Below are 18,765 nucleotides of genomic sequence, written 5' to 3'. Positions count from 1 at the left end.
CTCCTTCTCGAATAACCTATTTCAAGGTGAAGCAAACAACAAGCAGATGACTCAGGTTTCGATTCTGCGTCAGTATGTCTCAGATTGTTCGTACATGCATTGGGCGAAGGTCAACTTAACCTTTTTTTCTTTTTTTTTCTTGAGTTCTTCATATATTTGTCTTTGTTTGAAATGACATCACGGCGTAACCTTTCTGCCAGAGAGATTTTGATGAGGAGCCTTTTAGTAATTACGTCTCATTCCTTGTCTTCCAACTTGAAACAACAACTCTGAAACAGATAACCAATACCACTCAATTGAACTAGATCACTTTATTTGTGGTCTGCCCTTTCAACACAACAAACATGCTGTCAAAGTTACTGATCAGTGCTTTTTCCATTGACCTGATTACTTCTTGTTGTTTTGTACGATAACAGTACTTTCTTTTTAATCAATGAATTTTGACCTATTTCTTCTACATATTCTTCTTTTACGAAGTCAAAATGATCCCGAACCCCGAAGTCTAAAACTGGTGTCAGTTCAGACAGTCATTGCGGCCACCCCCCCACCCAGTGCTGACAGACAAGTCTTTTTACCTTTGGCCTGCCACAAGGACTGCTAGGACTTTGGAACCAGGGCAACACAAGTCCCAGTGATCGCATACAGTAAAGACAGGGCAACTATAAAAGCGCCGAAGAAAGCCCCAGCGTCAGTCTTCACAGAAAGAGGAGGACTCCCTTTACCTCAAGGCTTCCAGGAGCTAAACCCAACATGTGGGGACCCAAGCTCTGCCTTTTGCTGCTTTTGGGCACGCACACGCTGGCCCGTAAGTATTGTGCTCGGAAAATATTAGAATAAGATGACAATGTTTGATTTTCTTAAGGATGAATAGATCATTGGCTACAAAAAGTGGATTTTCAAAAATTATGGTTTCTTTGAAGATGGTTTTCATGTGTGGCAAAATTGTTGAATTGGTGGGCTACTATTTCTCTGTTGCTGCTGAAGTAGAAAGTTTACTTTTTGACTGGAATATATTGACGTATAAAACTTTCTACACTTGGTTGTTGTGAAGAAATATTTTATAAATAGACTTTTTTTCCTCCGGTTGTGACGTTTTAAATCTTAAAAAGCATAACGACATATTATTTATATGAAATGAAAATTCAATGAAGAGTATAAAATTGACCATTGTCGCACTGTATTTCACAACTTATAGTCTTTTAAAAAATCTCTGAAAAGGCTACAATTCTCACTTTAGGCTTTCAAAAAACTTTCACAAACGTGTTTATTTGCTCATAATCAACAAATGGTTCTACTGTCCTAAAGAATGTGTGTTTACTAATAAAATGTATTCTCTATGTGTAGCTAACTTCTAAATGTTAGTTGTGAAGAACGAAGGAAATGCTGGCAGTGACAAAAATATGGTTAATTGTTAATAAAGTATTAATGAAATGAAAAATGAAAATGATCTTTTAAATAAGCTGATTGTTTGTTGTTGTTTTTTTTCTTATTTTTTTCTTTTCCAGAGCAAGATGTTGGAAGTGTTGAGGAACAGTCCTCAGTTTGCTTTCGTAAGTGTTTTTTTTTTATATTTTGGCTCTCATATTAATATAAATCGCTGTTGAAATTTTAAATGTAGTTGAACTTGTTGAAGTTACCAGACGACACAAAGTCATTCTTTGTTTTCCCTGACAGTCTCACCTATCATTCGTTTAAGTTATATGAATATTTGTCTACAGTGTACTGTCATTAATGGTGCTTTAACACATTTTAGTGGCCAAAAGATACAAGAACTTCAGGCGATATGTGTACGACTACGAAGCAGAGACCTTTAACGGCGTGACTGGAGCCTCCGACAATAAGAGCGGTCCCAAAGTCTCCTGCAAAGTATGTCACATCACTACACGAATAGCGCTTTTTGTGAGTGTGAATTCGACACGGAAGTGCCAACAAGACTGTCCTAATCTGCTGCCCAGGTTGAGATCGATGTGCCCCAGACCTGTAGCTTCATCATCCGAACCACCGAGTGCTCTCTGAACGAGATCTTCGATGTGGATGCAGAGGGGAACCCGTTGTACCGTCTCGCTGCTGGAGCCCAGGCCTTCACAGCCGCCATGGAGAAGTAAGTCCCCCGTACAATTCCTAATCAGCTGTGACATTCAGGAAGATAAGAGTCAGAAGGGTAATAGAGGACATAAAAGCAGAGAAGGATTTTAATAGCGGCTTGTAAATGAAGATCTCATCCCCGTCTGCAGGAACACTCTGAAGGTCACAGTCGAAGGACAGACTGAGGTCAAACTCTTTCCCGAGGATGATGAGCCCGTCAACATCCTGAACATCAAGAGGGGAATCGTCTCTGCTCTCATCGTGCCCGTGATGGAGGAGGAGAAGAACAAGGAGATGGTAGCTTTCCTGCTCACTTATTGCTTTATTTATTGCTTCTTTGTCCAAAGATGCCTGTTATTCCTGGACAAGTAGAGCTTGATATGTCTACGATTAAGAATCATGCAGTGATAAACATGTTGCACAACAAGATAAGCTGCCCCGGGCCCAGGTGATAAACATCACGTCCTTATAATGACAATCCTCAGCTGCAGGCCAAAGTCCTAGATAAGTTTATCTTTCGATTGGGAGCACCTGCTCTCATAATAACGTACAATCTTTGAGGCTCATTGATTATCTGTTCTAAGGGATAAGTTAAAGAACAGATAAACATGTTCACCACCCTTTCGTCCTTGTTTTTGGTAACATCGTCTCTCATCCTTTACAGCCCACCGTGCATGGCGTGTGCTCCACCGACTTCACTGTCAACTCCAGAGAGGACATTGCTACTGATGTGACTGTCAACAGAGATCTTTCCAGGTGTGATTGGTTCATCGCCCGCCGGCAGGACACCAGTCCTCTGGCCCTGATCTCCGGCATGGTAAGACATCAGTCAACTGCCTCACATTTCCAGCATTACAAACTAAATCCAGGGTAAAAATAAAAGTTGTTGTGACTCACTGGACGACATCATTTGCTTTTATAACAGGTTGCTCTATATGCCATATATAATTGACTGAAAAATTACTTACTCGCTGTAATTATATAAAGTATATTTATTAATATTTTTATGAAGCCAATTACTACAAAATAAAAATCAATTTTAATATACTGTTTCACACTGTTTTTATTTTCCATATAAATACTTGTGATATAAGTGGTGATGTCATGCGGACACAATAAAATGCAAGCTCATGATCAATTTTTCTCGTATGTCAATTGCAAAGTCTCACTCTTGCTTTTAGTGAAAACCTCTAACTAGCACCCAACAAAAGGCATTCATTAAATGTATTCTTAAAATACAGGAAGTCTGGAATCAATCTCGCTGTGAAGCAAACTCTGCAGTGTGAGTTGAGAGTTAATGAGGTGATTTTCACTCTCACTGTGTAAAAGATAACAGCTCTGCTTTCATCAGCTTTTAAAATACATTTGATACAATATTTTAAACTATTTTATACATTATGTCTGTACTTCTGGTGAAGTAATGACAGTAATTGTATTTTAGTATATTACGTGACTTCTAGCACTTTGTTTTGGTCTAACAAATTGTTTGTTTGTGTCTTGTTGTCTTTCCACTATTAGAACTACCCTCTGTCCAAGATGATCAGCAGCACCCAGACCTGCAACTACCAGTTTGACAACCAGAAGAAGCACATGACCAGTGGAACCTGCACAGAGAAACACATCTTCTTGCCCCTCTCGTACAAGTGAGTTTTAAACCATAAAATATATCAATATATAGATGTGCATTTAATAAAATATATTTAGAATTACATTTTTGTTCATTTTATTTATATGTTGCTGCTATTTTGTTTTTGTGAAATACAAACATATTTAAGCGTTTCTCTTTTCTTTTAAATAAAGGAATGAATATGGCATTTCTGCTATGGTGAAGCAGACTTTGAATCTGAGGGAGACTGCCAAGATCAATGACAGGATCTTTGATCTCAGTGAGTGTTTAAATTTTTTGAACATTGTGTCAAAAAGACCAAAGTAATTGTTTGGTGAACCTGTCCAGACGGTAGTATTGTCCTCATTGCTGTTGCTGTGATTTCTCAAAGATGAGGACAATGTGAAGAGCCTGCCTATGGATGTTGCTGATGACAAGTCCTCCGTGCAGACCAAGGATGCCGTGATCACCACTTTGCAGACGCTGAACTCACTGTCACAGACCACCGAGGGTGACGAGCGTGCTGGCCTCTTCCACAAGCTGGTGTCCGAGCTCCGTGTACTGGAGGCCGACGTCCTGGCCTCTTTTACTGAGGAGATGATGGACACTTCCAAGTCTCTGACGTATCAAGCCCTGGCTCAGTGTGGTACCCCAGCATGCACCAGCGCCCTGCTGAAGATCCTCAGGACCTTTGACCATGCCGCTCTGGAGGTTGATGCCGTCGTCTACGCCCTGGCACTGCTGCCCAACCCCTCACGCCTGATGGTCAAAGACATGCTTTCAATGGCTCAGTACAAACAGAGCAAACCCATCATGTATGCCTTGAGCAATGCAGCTAGGAAGTAAGTGAACCCATCCTTTTTTCTTTTTTTTCCTTTCTGTTTTTAGTATGAAAAGCCTTCTGTTCAATACTGTCGCAGTTTTGCTGTATGTTTGTGTCTAATCCCTAATATCATTGTCTCTAGACTGTACATGGCTGAGGGAGTCACCCCAGAGATCACCGCTGTCTCTGACCTCATGATTTCCCTTCTGGGTGCTGACTGTGCTGGCGAAAAGGAGCTGACATTCCTGACCCTGAGGGTAAGCAACCTACTTTGTTTTCCCTAAGTTCTTTTAATAGGTTTTGTTCAGGTCACAGCTAAATACAAGAGATTTTAATAGCAAAAAATTGAAGCACAAGGACAAAGACAATCAAAACAAAACAAATCTGTTAGACACCCATTATTAAATTGTCATACATGACAAGTTGTAAAAGCTGTACATTTTATACAAAGTGAATTGAAGCGTTAGAGTTAATACAGATCCACCAAAAGCAAAGTCAACAGCAAAAGTCTGCCAACAAATGTAAGTAAACCATTAATAGTGCACCTGCTTTTCTCCAGCTTAATAAAGTTAAGTGTGTCTTTCATCCAGGAGTAGTGGGAGGCGGGCACAGGTGACTTAGACTGCAGCAGGATTAAACATCACACTAATATGGTGACACAAGCTATAAAATCTACTTGATTTTCGGTGGGGTGATAGAGTGGGAGGTGAAATCCCAAATAGAGCAGTTTGTGCCGTCAGGTTCAGTGGGACACTAGTGCATGCCGAGATCGACACAAATATTTATAAACAATAAGGGTATAATGAAGGAAGAACAAGGCCAGAATGTGTGAGTATGGGTGGCAACGATTCTAGGTTAGATTAAGATTACTTTAAAACTTGGCAAGTTGAACTTTGGTGAGGTGAGCAGATATATGGACTCCATGTAAAATGTAATTCCCATAACTCTTCTGAGATCTTCTACCCAACATTATTATTAATACTATGTCTAATATTATTGAATCTCTTGGTTGCATAACGTTTCTAACAATTTCGTCACTTTCTGCAGGTTGTTGGTAACATGGGCGATGCAATGGAAGCTGCTGATCCAGCTATCAAGACCACCCTGCTGAAGTGCATGAGACAGCCTGCAACCACTCTGTCTGTGCAGCTGGCAGCCATCCAGGCTTTCAGGCGCATGTCTGTGACAGAGGAGGTAATGAGCATCATGTTCATTAATGATTTTAGAGAATTTTACAGTTTGAATTTCATAAAATGTATCAAAGTGAGACAAAAGTACATTTGTTATGTTTGGGGTTTTTTGTCCAGGTTCGCAACAACCTGCAGAGGGTCAGCCAGTACCCCAAAGGTGCTGTGCAGAAGCGCTTGGCAGCTTACCTCATGCTGATGAGGAATCCCCAGGACAGTGACATTGAGATGGTGAAGAAGCTCCTGACACAGGAGCAGAACATGCAGATTAAGTCCTTTGTGACCTCTCACATCTACAACATCATTTCATCCGAGACTTCAGAAACCAAAGAGTAAGAATTAGTTTGTTTAAAATACTGTGTACATTTAAAAGCCAACATCTTTAAATGTTCATTATCTTCTGTTTGTTGTCTTACTTCATGACCACCAGGAAAATCATGGATGCCCTGCAGGACACTGATATTTTTGCACACAATGACTTCACCACCATCTCTCGCAACTACAAGCTGGGCATGTCCAAAGAGAACATGCAGGCCAACCTTCAGGGCAACATCATTTTTGATCCCAGCAGCCAGTTGCCAAGGGAGGTGATGCTGGAGACCACCTTGGAAGCATTTGGTTTCAGCATGGACATCTGGGAGGTATAGGCCATAACAATTGGTTCTTTTATCAAATTGTGTTTTTTACAGTCACTAGAAACTTTTCCAAGTTTGTCTTCTCATAATAAACACTGCCATCTAAATTTAATCATACCTGATATGTAATAGATTCCAGATTCAAGTTTTACTTAAAAAAAAACTCACATTGGTGAGGAATCTAATTGTTTCACGATTGTGTTTCTGAGTAGTTTGGCATGGAAGGAAAGGGCTTGGAACCAACCATCGACGCTCTCTTTGGAAAGAATGGATTCTTCCCTGACACCATGTCCAAGGCTCTGTACTGGGCTGAGGACAAGATGCCTCCAAAGATCAGGGAGGTTCTGGAGAAATGGGTCGCTCCCCTGAAGTCAGAAGGATACAAGGTACATCTTGTGAATAATTGCTTATTTTAATACACCCTCAGTGTGAAATTCAAGTGGTACCAGCAAAACTAACACAATGGCACTCAATATCAAGGTTCCCGAAAATCTTGTAAGGGAAATTGCTCGCAACGTCAACAAGCTGATGAAAGAACTGCAGAACCAGGACTCCACAGAGGCCATGGCCTACCTGAGGCTGATGGGAGCTGAGCTGGGCTACATCAAGAGCAGTGACCTGAAGTCCATCGCTGACAATGCAGTCATGTATGCTGAAATTTTCATGAAGCTGATCCCTAAGGAGGTACGACTCATTTGATGGCTCACAAGTTCCTTTATTCACCTCTAGGAGGCGGTATTACAATTTTTCATTCTTTCTGTCAGGCTCTCACCAACCTGGTTTCAAAAACCGACAATGAGATGTTTGCTCATTACATCTTCATGGACAACAAGTTCATCCTGCCAACAGCATCTGGCATGCCTCTTAAATTTGCTCTGGCTGGAACCTTCACTCCCGGTGCAAAGGGAGGACTTCGCTTGTCCCGAAGCATGGTAGATTTAACATTTTTCATTTTCCACAACAAAACATTAGTTATTTATGGAAAAATATAAAAATTTTGTGTAATTGGTTCTGCTGTAACATGTTATTGCAAATACCATCTAATACGCAGCTCTTGTAATTCAATGCTACATTTCTTTTGTTAACAGAATGAGCTGGTGTTCATGCCCTCTGTGGGAGTTGAATTCAGGACTCAGATGGGAATCCATATCCCTGAATTTGTTGTCTCCACCATTGAGATGCAAACCAACATGTACCATGAGAGCGGTCTCAACGCCAAGATCACCATGGATAAGAATCAGATCAGGCTTTCCATCCCTGCTCCACAGGGCACCACCAAGTTCCTGAGAATCAGGTAACAAGTTTCATTTAATTTGCAGTATTCCTAGCAGTAAGATGTTAATAACTTTCTATGCATTTTTGTTTAAATAAAGTAAACACGAGCAAGGTGTTTAGTGTGATTGCATGGAGCATTTCATGTGTTTATAGAGACAAAACCTACAACCGACTTAATGTCATCTTTGTTTTTAACAGCAACAAGGTGATGATTGTTGGTTCTGGACTTGCCAAAGTGATCCCACACTCACTGGGTGATGACGGCTGTGATTCCCTCTTTGCTGGAATCAGATACTGCACCAAAACACTCCGTGCTGACACCGGAGACAAGACTGATATTCCATACTTCCCTCTGAATGGAGAGACCTCGTGAGTCAAGATATTTATATTTTCCTTTAACTGCGTTGCTCAGACAGACGTCACAAAAGCCCTATGTCATATGACTGTGTGGATTAATAGCTCTGTATGCACACGCAAACAAACATGGTCTTCAGTATTGATAATACTGTTGTCACATTTTGGTTTCAAAGTGTTTCGATAACATTGCTGTTGGGGAAGAAAATCAGTACATTATAGAACATTCAGATGAAAATATATCTGGATTTTTTTCACTCCAGATATGCTTTTGACATCAAGCCTTCCATTGAAGTCTCTGAATACACTGCTACTATTGCCTATGAACTCCTGACTGAAGGAAACGATCAAGACCAGATGGTTGATTCTTTGAAGATGAGCCTTAAAGCTGAAGGTATTGGCACATTTCTGATCAAAGAAATATAACATTTTTATGAGTCTTTGTCCATTTTTTGTGGCATTTCACAGGCAGCTGATGAAGGTGTTTGTTTTCTATTTCTGTGACTTTAGGTGAATGGCAGAACGAGGCAACAGCCACCATGAAATTCAACAGGAACAGGAATGTGTTGACCACCGAAATCCAGATACCAGATTTTGACATTGAAGCAGGCATTAAGGTTGGCCTCTCTGACGGCAACACCGAAGGAAAATCCCTCATCCTTGAGCTCACCAACAAGAATGTTCCCCAGATGTCTTTGATCGGCCGTGCCAAGTAAGTAAACGCAGCATTAAGTTTGTTTCAACACTTCAATAAAATTTGGATCCTCCTTCAAAACTTGTTCACTGCTAACAGTTTGAGGGCAATAATCAGACACACATTGACTTACTTTTCTTATTCATAGGGTCAATCCGGCATTGGCAGATAGCCTGGTGCAGGTTCAGCTGTTAGTCCCCTCTCTGAGAACTGATGCCACTGTCACTGCCACCTTGACAAGAGTGAACGGACTCACACTGGAGATCAAAAGCGATTTGAAACTCTCTGAGATTTCCTCAGTTCAGGCAGTCGTCTTGAAATATGGTATGTGAGGAAAACAATATCAGTTTAATGGATGGAGTGTTTCATGCATTTGTCCATGCACTTCATACACTGTAAATGTGAAATTATAATATTGTGCTACTCAGGTAAAGAACAGGCTGAAGTCCAGCTGATTTCCAACACGAATGCTGATACTAAGATCCCAATGCAATACGCTGAAGCCCTCCGGGACTGGACTGTGGTGCTCATGGACGATGTTATGAACCAGCAGGTTCCCAAAACCGACATGAAACTTGGTCTTATTGTCAAAAAGGGTTTGGAGGTGAGAAGAATGCAATTGCAAATGCAGCTGACAATGACTCCAATCTTTGCAGACTAAAACTAAATGTGTTTTTTTCAACTCTTGTTTATAAATCAGGCTAACAGAATCTGGATGAAGAAGTTGTCAACTGAAATCCCCTATGTTGAGACACTGTGGACCAATGTGATGAATGAAGTTGCAAATAGAGAACTGCCACCCGTGCCTGAAAATCTGTTCATGAACTTGTAAGTAAAATATAAGATTGTTTTCGAGTTACAGTGAAGTCCAGCTTTATTCTGACTAAATTGTGAAATCAGCACTACTTGAGACTTTTGGCTGAATGTACATTTTAAGTGCAATATGTTCTGTTTTTCATCCTTTCAACAGCGACAGCACATTCAGATACAAGTTCAATGAGGACCGTCTTACAATCACCGTCCCTCTGCCCCTTGGAGGCAAATCATCTGAAGAGCTGAGAGTTCCTGCAGTGGTGACTTCCCCATACATTAACATGCCCCAGCTTGGTGTAGAGATTCCTTCATGGGAAATTCAGGTCCCAACATTCACCATTCCCTCTGAGTATGACCTCACTCTGCCAGTGATGGGAATGGTTGAAATGTCTGCCAAGGTCAACAGTAACTTTTACAACTGGGAGGCAACTGCATCTGCCGGTAACATGACTGTCGATTCTCCCAACTACCTGGCCAAGTTCAGCGTCATGGCTGACAGTCCAATTGAACTTCTTTCCTTCTCAGCTGAAGGTAATTTAAAATGTTTGATTTTTAACATACAGAAGAAGAATAACAATTCATACGGATTCTTATTTTAATGATTTGTTTGTTTTAAAGGAAGCACATCAGTCACCGACACCGAAGAGGAAAAGATGGAACTCACCCTTGACAGTTCTCTGAAGCACAGGTTCCTCAACACAGGCTTTACTGTAATGGAAACCGTCACTCTCACAGATAATGTGTTAGTAACAGGGCGCTACAATGTGTATGCCGCCTCCCCCATTGGTCTGGACACTTCTCTGACCATTACCACCCAGTTCACCCTAGACTCAAACATGCTCTTTGGAGATGTTAACACAGATGGAACTGTGACTCTTGGACCTATGACAGCTAGCACCACCTATCTCCACACTTTTTCTGTTGAGCCAGCCAAGAAGGAAGCAAAACTGGAGAGTACACTGAGAATTAACTCTGAAATCTTGAAGATTGGAAACAAGGTCAAAGCATCCTATGAAAATGAGGAACTTTTGCTTGAATCTAGCACCAATCTGAACAGTGGCCCCATCAGGCATACCACCAAAATTAATCTTAGCTACAAGGATGTCAAGCTCGCCATCAAGTATGACTCTGTCACCAAAGCTCTTAAGAGAATGCTCCGTAGCCAGATGGAGTTCTCTGCCGCCGAAGGACAGGCCAGTCTCAGGATCGAAAATCAAGCTGATGATGCTGAGAACCGGGCTTATTCTTTGCTTACCGGGTCCTTGAATCCCTCTGGCTTGGAAATCAATGCTGATGCCTCCATTAACCTCTTTTCAAGCCTTGCCTCTCACAAAGCAACCTTGGTACTGAACACAAATGGCCTGACCACTAGCTGCACAACAACTGCCCAACACAGTCCTCTCACGTTTGAGAATGTGTTCCGTGGTGGACTTGACATTTCTGGTGCATCCATGTCCCTCACAACCAAGGGAGCCATTAAAGAAAACAAAGCCGAGCTTAATATTGAGGGTAAGCTGTCAAGCACAGAGGTCTATCTGAACAGCATCTTTGAAGGTGACCTCTTAGACATCAACAGCAGAAACAGAATAAAATTCCAACTGAATGAAGATGGATTGACCCTCTTTAACAACCTGGTTGGATCTTTCAAGGAGATCAGAACTGAAAATACTCACTCACTGTCTTTCACACTGAGATCTTTCAGTCTCAATTCCAAGACTGACAACTTCCTTAATGAACGCAACTCCTACATGCATGACATCAAAATCAACATGGAGCGTTTTACTGCCTCCGTTTCTGTGAAGAATGACCTGAAAGTGATGGACATTAACTTTGTGAATGATGCCAAGTTCAAGGCAGAGCCCTACAACATGGAGCTCAGTGGAGCGATGACGGGAGTCTTCTCAGAGGAAGAGCTTAAGAACACTTATGAAATCAAATTTGCAGACATGATCCTGTCTGCAAATTGGAATACCAATGGTAAACTTCTGGGAACTCACATGACACATACCACCGATTTGGAAGTTGCTGGTCTGACCATGAAGTTCAACAATGTGGCGAACTTCAAATCCCAATCTCTTCGTCTGGACAGCACTGTCAAAACTTTGGCTGAGCCTTTCACACTGACCATTGATGCCCTATTCAACTCTGACGGCGGAGTGTATCTGTATGGACAGCAGAGTGGCGATCTGTACAGCAAATTCCTCCTGAAAGCAGAACCTTTACTGTTCACACAGTCCTTTGAGTACAGAGCCTCAACCACCCATGAGCTTGAAGACTGGCCAACTATTAAGACCATGATGGAGAACAAGTTCAACAGCATACTGAGTCTCCAAGAGCAAGGCATCACATTGAAGATGACATCTAAATTAAATGAGAACACATTGGGTCAAGAATTAAGTGCCTACAACAACGTTGAGAGAATGGGCATTGAACTGGCAGGAGTAGTCTCGGCTCCCATCTTCAGTGAGAATAAAGAAGATTATGCCATCTCTGCATTTGTGAAATATGACAAGAACAGTGACAGCCACTTCATCCAGATCCCATTCATTGAGTACTTTCCTGAAGTCATTGAAAACCTGAGGACCACTATGATGCAGCTTATGGATCAGGGCATTGAAATGCTGCAAAACATCAACTCCGAGTATGAAATCAGCGACAGGTTCCAGACCAAAATGGTGGAGCTGAAGGAGGTCATTGACAACTTTGATATCAACCTCTTCACTGAAGACTTGGTAAAGTACCTCAAATCAATTGAAAACTTCCTCACTAACCTGACAGCCAAGTTCCCAACTGACAAAGTTATCCAAATGCTGAAAACGATTAAGGACACTGTCTTGGCTTGGATCAACAAATATGACATTGCCAACAAATTCAATGCCATTTACACCAAAATAGAAGATGTTCTCTCCAGCTATGAGATTGAAAAGATTATCAGTGCGATCATGGATGAGATTGTGAAAATTATGAAGCAGTATCAGATCAGGGAAAAAATTCAACACGTTCTTCAGTCTCTTCAATCAATTGACATCCAGCCACTGCTGAGAAAAGTTATGGTACCTGCCCAGGAGCTGCTGGATGAACTATCTTCCTTTGACATCAAACAGCTGATTGAAGATGTGCGCGACTATTTCATAAGAATGGTGCAGAAAGTCAAATCTTTTGATTATGAAACATTCACTGTGGAGCTGAAAGACAAAGTGGCAGAGATGAGCAAGATTCCCTGTTTTGGAAAACTCTACGGAGAATTTAGAGTTACCTCCCCTCATTACAAACTTAGTGCCACCGCTGATCTGGAAAACACAACAACGACGACAGTCACACCAGAGTTCAAAATGAACTTCAAGTCACAGGCTGAGTCCACTTTAAGAATCTTGGACTTCACTGTGGATGCCAATGCCCATTTTGCTGCACCTGAAAAGAGTCAGTTGAACTTTGCTGAGAACATCAAGGTTGATCAATCATGTTTCACACTTGATCACAAGGGAGAATTGACCATCTACGGCCTGACCAGGGCTGAAGCTTCCACCAATACTATTGCAAAGGTTTCAACTGAGTTGTATGTTGCAGAGTTGACCAACAACGCCGGTATTGAAATGGGAAATAGAATGTCTGCCACAATGGAGACTAACTACAAACATGACATCAACATGCCACCACTCAATATCTTCAATGAAGCAAAAATGAATCAGAAAACAGTTCTACTGTTTGAGGATTCTGCTCTCCAGTTGAACATTAACAATTTGGCCTCTGATAAAATTGCAGTGAAGGACTTCTCAGATGAGGCAAAGCACAACAGCGACATAGTTGTGGTCATGGATATCCACAAAATCAAAGTGACCTTCACTGGAGAAACAGGCAGTACCAACTTGAAAATGATTCAAAATGTTATTGCTGACATAGAAATTTTGGGAAATGTTAAATTCGATGCCAAATTTGAGACCGAAACCCCTTTCTTGAAAGACAGTGTTGCAGAAGTAAAGTTCATGGCTGACGCAGGAGAACTGAAAATTGATTTCACTGCCTCTCACAATGCAGAGCTCATTGGTCAAGCGGAAGGAATTGTCAGCAACTCACTTGTTGCTTCAGTCACACCTGATGAGGTTACGTTTGATACCAAGAACAAGGGAAATGCCAAGGTTTCGCTTCCATTCAGGCTGTCTGGAAAGATTGATCTTCAGAATGACATTGCTTTTACGCTGAACACAGCAGTGCAGCAAGCGAGCTGGTCTGGTCTGGCTCGATTCAACCAGTTCAAATACTCCCACCTTTTTTCTTTTGACAATCTTGAGAGTGAAATCAGCGTTGTCTCCCAAATCAATGGAGAAGCAAATCTTGACATTTTAAAAGAGCGTATCACCTTCCCTGAAATCATAATGCCAATTGTTGAAATGAGATTACCAAAACTCACTGCCTTCTCGGTGTGGGACAACACTCCCATCCGGCACATCCTGCCCACAACTCAGCAGACCTTCGACATGAATTCCAAGTTTAAGTACATCAAAAGCCCTGAGATGATCACTTTTGATATTAATATGGAACCAGTCACCAATGCTATCAACTCTAATGTCAGGACACTGCACAAGAAATTGCACATCAACAAGGACAAGATGGCCGACCTCCTTGTTACATCTTTCGGCAAAGCAAAGGCAGAGTATGAAAAATACAGCGTTGACTTCCCCGAAACTGCTACAGTCCCTGCCTTTAAAGTTCCAATGATTAATCTGGACGTCTCCTCATTTACAATTCCCCTGCCTCACCACACCATGATCTCGGTGCCAGCTCTGCATATTCCATCTGCCCTCACCAAGCTGACTATTCCAAAAATCACTCTGCCCAAGAATTTTAACATCAGAATCCCAGCTTTGGGCGACTTAGCCTATGACTTCTCCATCAAAACAGCAATGTTCACACTGAAAACTGATGCCAGCATCCTGAACCAGGACACCATCAACATTAAACTCGATGCCTCATCCTCTGCAGAAATGGGTCTCCTCACTGGAAAGATTGAGGGCAACAGTATCATGAAAATGGATGATGGACTCAAAATTACTTCCAACCTGTCTCTGAAAAATATCCTGCTTGAGGGAACCCATGAGAGCACCATCATCTTAGGTTTAAACAATCTTGAGACCTCCATCACCAATTCATTGAAGTCCAGGCACTTTGGAATTCGCCAGGAATTCACCGGAAACGCAGAGGAAGGTCTTGTTGTCTCCATGTCCACTCCATCTACAGGACATATTGCACTCCAGATGCAGACTAAGAGCCCAGCTCAAGTGAAAGCAAGACTGTATGGCCACTTTCCAGTAAGAGAACATTTTATTACTCATTTGCATTCTAATAATATTTGATTATGATTTGGGGTGTTTGAATTTTCCAGTTATTAATTATTTCTGCTTTTTTTTTTTTTTTTTCCTTTGTTTTCTTTCAACAGTCCGAGCCAACAACAGCCATTGATATCTTGGTTCTGAAGATGTCTGTCATGGACTCCAAGAGGCTGAACATTCAGACAACCTGGAATATGGAGATTCCAAATGAACTGATGCTGACTTTGAAGGAGAAGGTGCCCTTTATCACTGAAAATGTGTCTGGCTTTACTTTCACGGCATACAGTTTGTTCACTGACTTGACCATAGGGTTTGTAAGATCAAGTCAAAGGCTGTTCAAGAGGAGTGTTCGCAACCTTGCAGAATTAGATCTTTCTGACATGATGATGACTGTTGCGGATGGTGCCATTTCCATTCTGAAAGACTACCAGAAGAAAGTTGAGATTGTTTTTGATGCTGTGGTTCGATTCCTGAGAGAAACAAGGTTCCAGATCCCTGGCTATGAACAGAGGATGTCTGGCCTGGAAATCTATCAGATGGTTAGTGGCTTTCTTGCTGATGCATCTGAGGAGGCTGTTCAAAGGATTCCTGAGTATTTCACTTCCACCTTTGCTTTTGTCCTCGAGTATATCCAGAGCATTGAATTCACCCTCCCTGGCTCTAACTACATTGTCAGTGGACGGGAAATTCTTGATGACTTGTCATTAGCTTTAAGGAAAATCCAAGATCAAGTCATTGTCACTGTGAGGAGTCTTGGCCGTATCCAGCTAGAGGACATTTTTAACAAATTCTCCACATTCCTGCAGTTTGTCACTGAACAAAGTGAGAAGCTTGTTCAAACTCTTAATTCTGAAAACGTAGAGAAGATCTCCACCTTTATGACTGATGTGTACCATGATGCTTTGAACTCTAAAGTCCTGGGGGACATTGTCCTGCAGATTGACGAGGCCTACAGAGTTGTTTTGGAATACTTAAAAACTGTAAAAGCTAATTTGAAAAACCTTTTCTCTGACATCTCCATTGACCAGCTCAAAGCTGACATCCAGTCCTGGATTGACACACTGATAAAACGCATTAATGCATTCGAGAACAATGTCATTCAGACCCTGAAGGAAAAGAGCAAAGATGTTGAACAATATGTGAAAGTAGGCGACCGAGAGGTGGAGGTTGACATTCCTTTACCTAATGTTGCAAGGTTTGTGTAAGTGGTCATGACTGGCAAAGATGTAACCAAGTATTCACGATAACAACCTCTGTTTTGTAACCAACAAGACTAAAGTGAATCTGTCTCCATCATGAAAATAAAACTGTATGCTCACAACAGCTTCTGTACTGTATAATGCTTGTGTCTTCACCGTTATTCCAGTTTATTCACTGTGTTTATTATTTCTCAGAAAACAGGCCCTACTGTGCTATCACTGTCTTGTACTATTTAAAAACCTATGTCGGCTTCAATAAATAGAGTTTGTACTGCACATTATCTCTGTGAATTTCTTAAATTGAGCATAATCAATCTCATTTAAGTGTTGTAGAGGTACAACTGCCAGTTTAAATGCTGTGATATGATCTGAAAATACTAGTAAAATGTCTAGTACACCAAAATATTCCTCAAAGGCATGTTTTGTTACATTTTTCATTACAGTTTAAAGGGATTTTTCTTCCCATGACGCTTTAACTAGACTAAAACTAAAAAGAAGCTTTTCTTTGAAAACATCAATACACAGTCCTCATTGCCTGCCTTCCTTATTCCAATTAGTCACTTGTATATAATAACAGTTCTTGTGATCCTTTCCTAAATTAGGACAAGCAGGATAATTGCAAGCACAATGTTGACAAAAACAGTTTTCAAAATTGTGTCCGATCCTGGAACTCAGATCTAGATCTTCACACATGGGCTCAGATTCGTGGCTACCCTCAGTTTTGTCAGATTCAGTTTTCCACATTTGAGAGAAAACATGCATAAAAGAGTTTTTAGAATCTAAAGTAGGGCTGTGAAACTGTCATCGCTGGACAATTTGTTCAATTTGGGTACATGTTTGCTCTTCATTAGTCCGCCATTTTGTATTTTTGTAACGAAATATCTGTCTTGAAAAGGCAGTGTCTGTGACAGTGGCACAGTTCAATAGAACACTGTGAAAGAAACAACATCCTCTTCTGTCACTGAGGACAAAAATGTTCACTCACAAAAAACTTTACAGAATGATACTTTTCTTCATGAGTCTTTAAAACCACTGTAGTCCTGCATAACACTACAGTTTTGCTGATTTTGTTGTTGTTGTTATTTTTGGCAATTTAACATGCTTAATGTCAGTTTTATTATCACACTATAAGCTTAAATAAAACAACAAAAAAATACAAGCATTGTGTAACTGGCACGTCAAGGGTTAAAATCATGATGATGATGATGATGATGATGATGATGATGATGATGATGATGATGATGATGATTTGATCATTTTGATCCAGACTGAAGTTCATCAAAAGAGTTAATGCAAGAAAAGTATAAATCGGTACAACCTGAAAGTAACTGAATGTTTAGTAGTTTTCTGCAGGATTGAATTTGTTTAGGAGATTTATGTAGAAAACCGATCTAACATAAATATGTAAGACTTTACTGAAGTTGTTTTGGAAGAGGACATTTTTGTCCTTTAAGAGTTTAGTAATTTAAAGCGAGGCCTTAGTCAGCGTCTTGTTTTTATAGTAACGTCGTGAAGAAAACATTGTTGTTCCAAATGACTTTTGAGATTGGAAAATTTTAACTCTCGTGCTACACAAAAGATGTATTGGGCAATGAAGAGAATTTTCAGGCAAATCTTTTACATATCCAAGAACGGTTTGAATATCACCCAGCCACCCAGTGCTTAATAGGAAACAACTGATTGATGTGTGATTTTTCATAAATAACAACAGTGACATCAAGTCATTAAACTGGCATTTGAATGCATAAATACCGTGTCTGCCAGCCTGTGGCCTCTCAGCAATGCTTCCTGACTTGTGACTCTTCAGTTCAGAATATGGTTGCTGTGGTTTCTCCCTTCAAATACATAGGTATCATCCTTAATGACAGCTTGTCTTTCGATTCCCAGAATTAAAACCTGGCAAAAAATATAAATATATATATATATATGAGATTGAGCTTTTATTTAATCAGTAAATCTTGTTTTTCAGGGGGGGTTTAAGGAGAGGCTTGTTGCTGCTACTTTTCATTAATATACTACAGTGATGTACTGTACATGAATGCCTGCTCGACTGAACATACTTATCCTTGTGCCTTTAGATTCATTACTGGCTGTCAGTCACTCACTCATCACTGCATTCCGAGGTAAGATGGTGGTTTTCTTCCACTTGTGAGCTCCTCCACTGGTACACCTTCATTTAGAAAGCAAATGACTGTTCGTATCGTAGGTCCATATCCCTCACTTTAAGATCAAACTCAACGTACACCTCCAGCTTGATCATGGGCCAACTGTTGAGGAGCCAATTGAGGACACACCTTGTAACAATAAAAGAGAGAATCTTCTGACATTTTCAGGGCACCAGCAATATACTGGCCATTTTTGTTTTTAAAATGTTAAGTTTTATAATATTTACAAATGATGTGAAGTCTCTACAGTTAATTGCAAGGACATCCAAGGCTATGGTCCAGTTGAGATGCCTTGTTTTTGTTTGTTTGATCACAGATGTCCCAATCAGTGTTGGAATCAGACTGTTGATTCTCGTTTTAGGGGAAGATTATAGTTTTTACTGCACATTCCAAAAAAATAATAATACCAATTCATCGCCCTTAGTGCACTGACTCCGCACTTTTGCTATTAAATAATGTTCTTGGGTGAATGGAAGCATTACACAATTTATTTTCTCAGTGTGTGTGTGTCAACATCCATAAAGTGAGATAATGAGTTTTAATTGTAATTAAATATTAGATTTTTATGTCATTTTGTAAGCCTAACTATAGTAGATCTAGAA

At 40.6% G+C, this 18,765-nt stretch overlaps 1 protein-coding gene across 1 annotated transcript; it reads left to right on the top strand.

Annotated features, from left to right (window-relative positions):
- Positions 1-696: 696 nt before the first annotated feature.
- LOC308126731 (apolipoprotein B-100-like) lies at positions 697-16,275 on the top strand. The gene is made up of 26 exons (XM_080491308.1): positions 697-805; positions 1,506-1,550; positions 1,754-1,866; positions 1,956-2,101; positions 2,235-2,382; positions 2,750-2,902; positions 3,604-3,728; positions 3,886-3,971; positions 4,083-4,533; positions 4,657-4,771; positions 5,562-5,708; positions 5,822-6,033; positions 6,132-6,342; positions 6,549-6,722; positions 6,817-7,020; positions 7,101-7,268; positions 7,425-7,630; positions 7,810-7,980; positions 8,229-8,359; positions 8,476-8,677; positions 8,808-8,983; positions 9,088-9,263; positions 9,360-9,487; positions 9,630-10,003; positions 10,091-14,778; positions 14,907-16,275. The coding sequence occupies exons 1-26, from the start codon at positions 751-753 to the stop codon at positions 16,002-16,004; spliced, it is 9,903 nt and encodes a 3,300-aa protein (XP_080347434.1). The 5' UTR covers positions 697-750; the 3' UTR covers positions 16,005-16,275.
- The last annotated feature ends 2,490 nt before the right edge of the window (positions 16,276-18,765 follow it).

This window comes from Lipophrys pholis (genome assembly GCF_963383615.2).
Source record: "Lipophrys pholis genome assembly, chromosome: 21".
In the NCBI taxonomy this organism is placed as follows: Eukaryota; Metazoa; Chordata; class Actinopteri; order Blenniiformes; family Blenniidae; genus Lipophrys; species Lipophrys pholis.
This window is presented reverse-complemented; position numbering and strand designations above follow the sequence as displayed.

What these genes read in the sequence shown, in the direction of transcription:
- LOC308126731 (XM_080491308.1), top strand. Translation starts at nt 751, where the DNA reads ATGTGGGGACCCAAGCTCTGCCTTTTGCTGCTTTTGGGCACGCACACG. An exon ending in TGGCCCTGATCTCCGGCATG is followed by an intron (nt 2,903 to 3,603) that starts GTAAGACATCAG and finishes TTCCACTATTAG; the next exon opens with AACTACCCTCTGTCCAAGAT. An exon ending in GAGACTTCAGAAACCAAAGA is followed by an intron (nt 6,034 to 6,131) that starts GTAAGAATTAGT and finishes CATGACCACCAG; the next exon opens with GAAAATCATGGATGCCCTGC.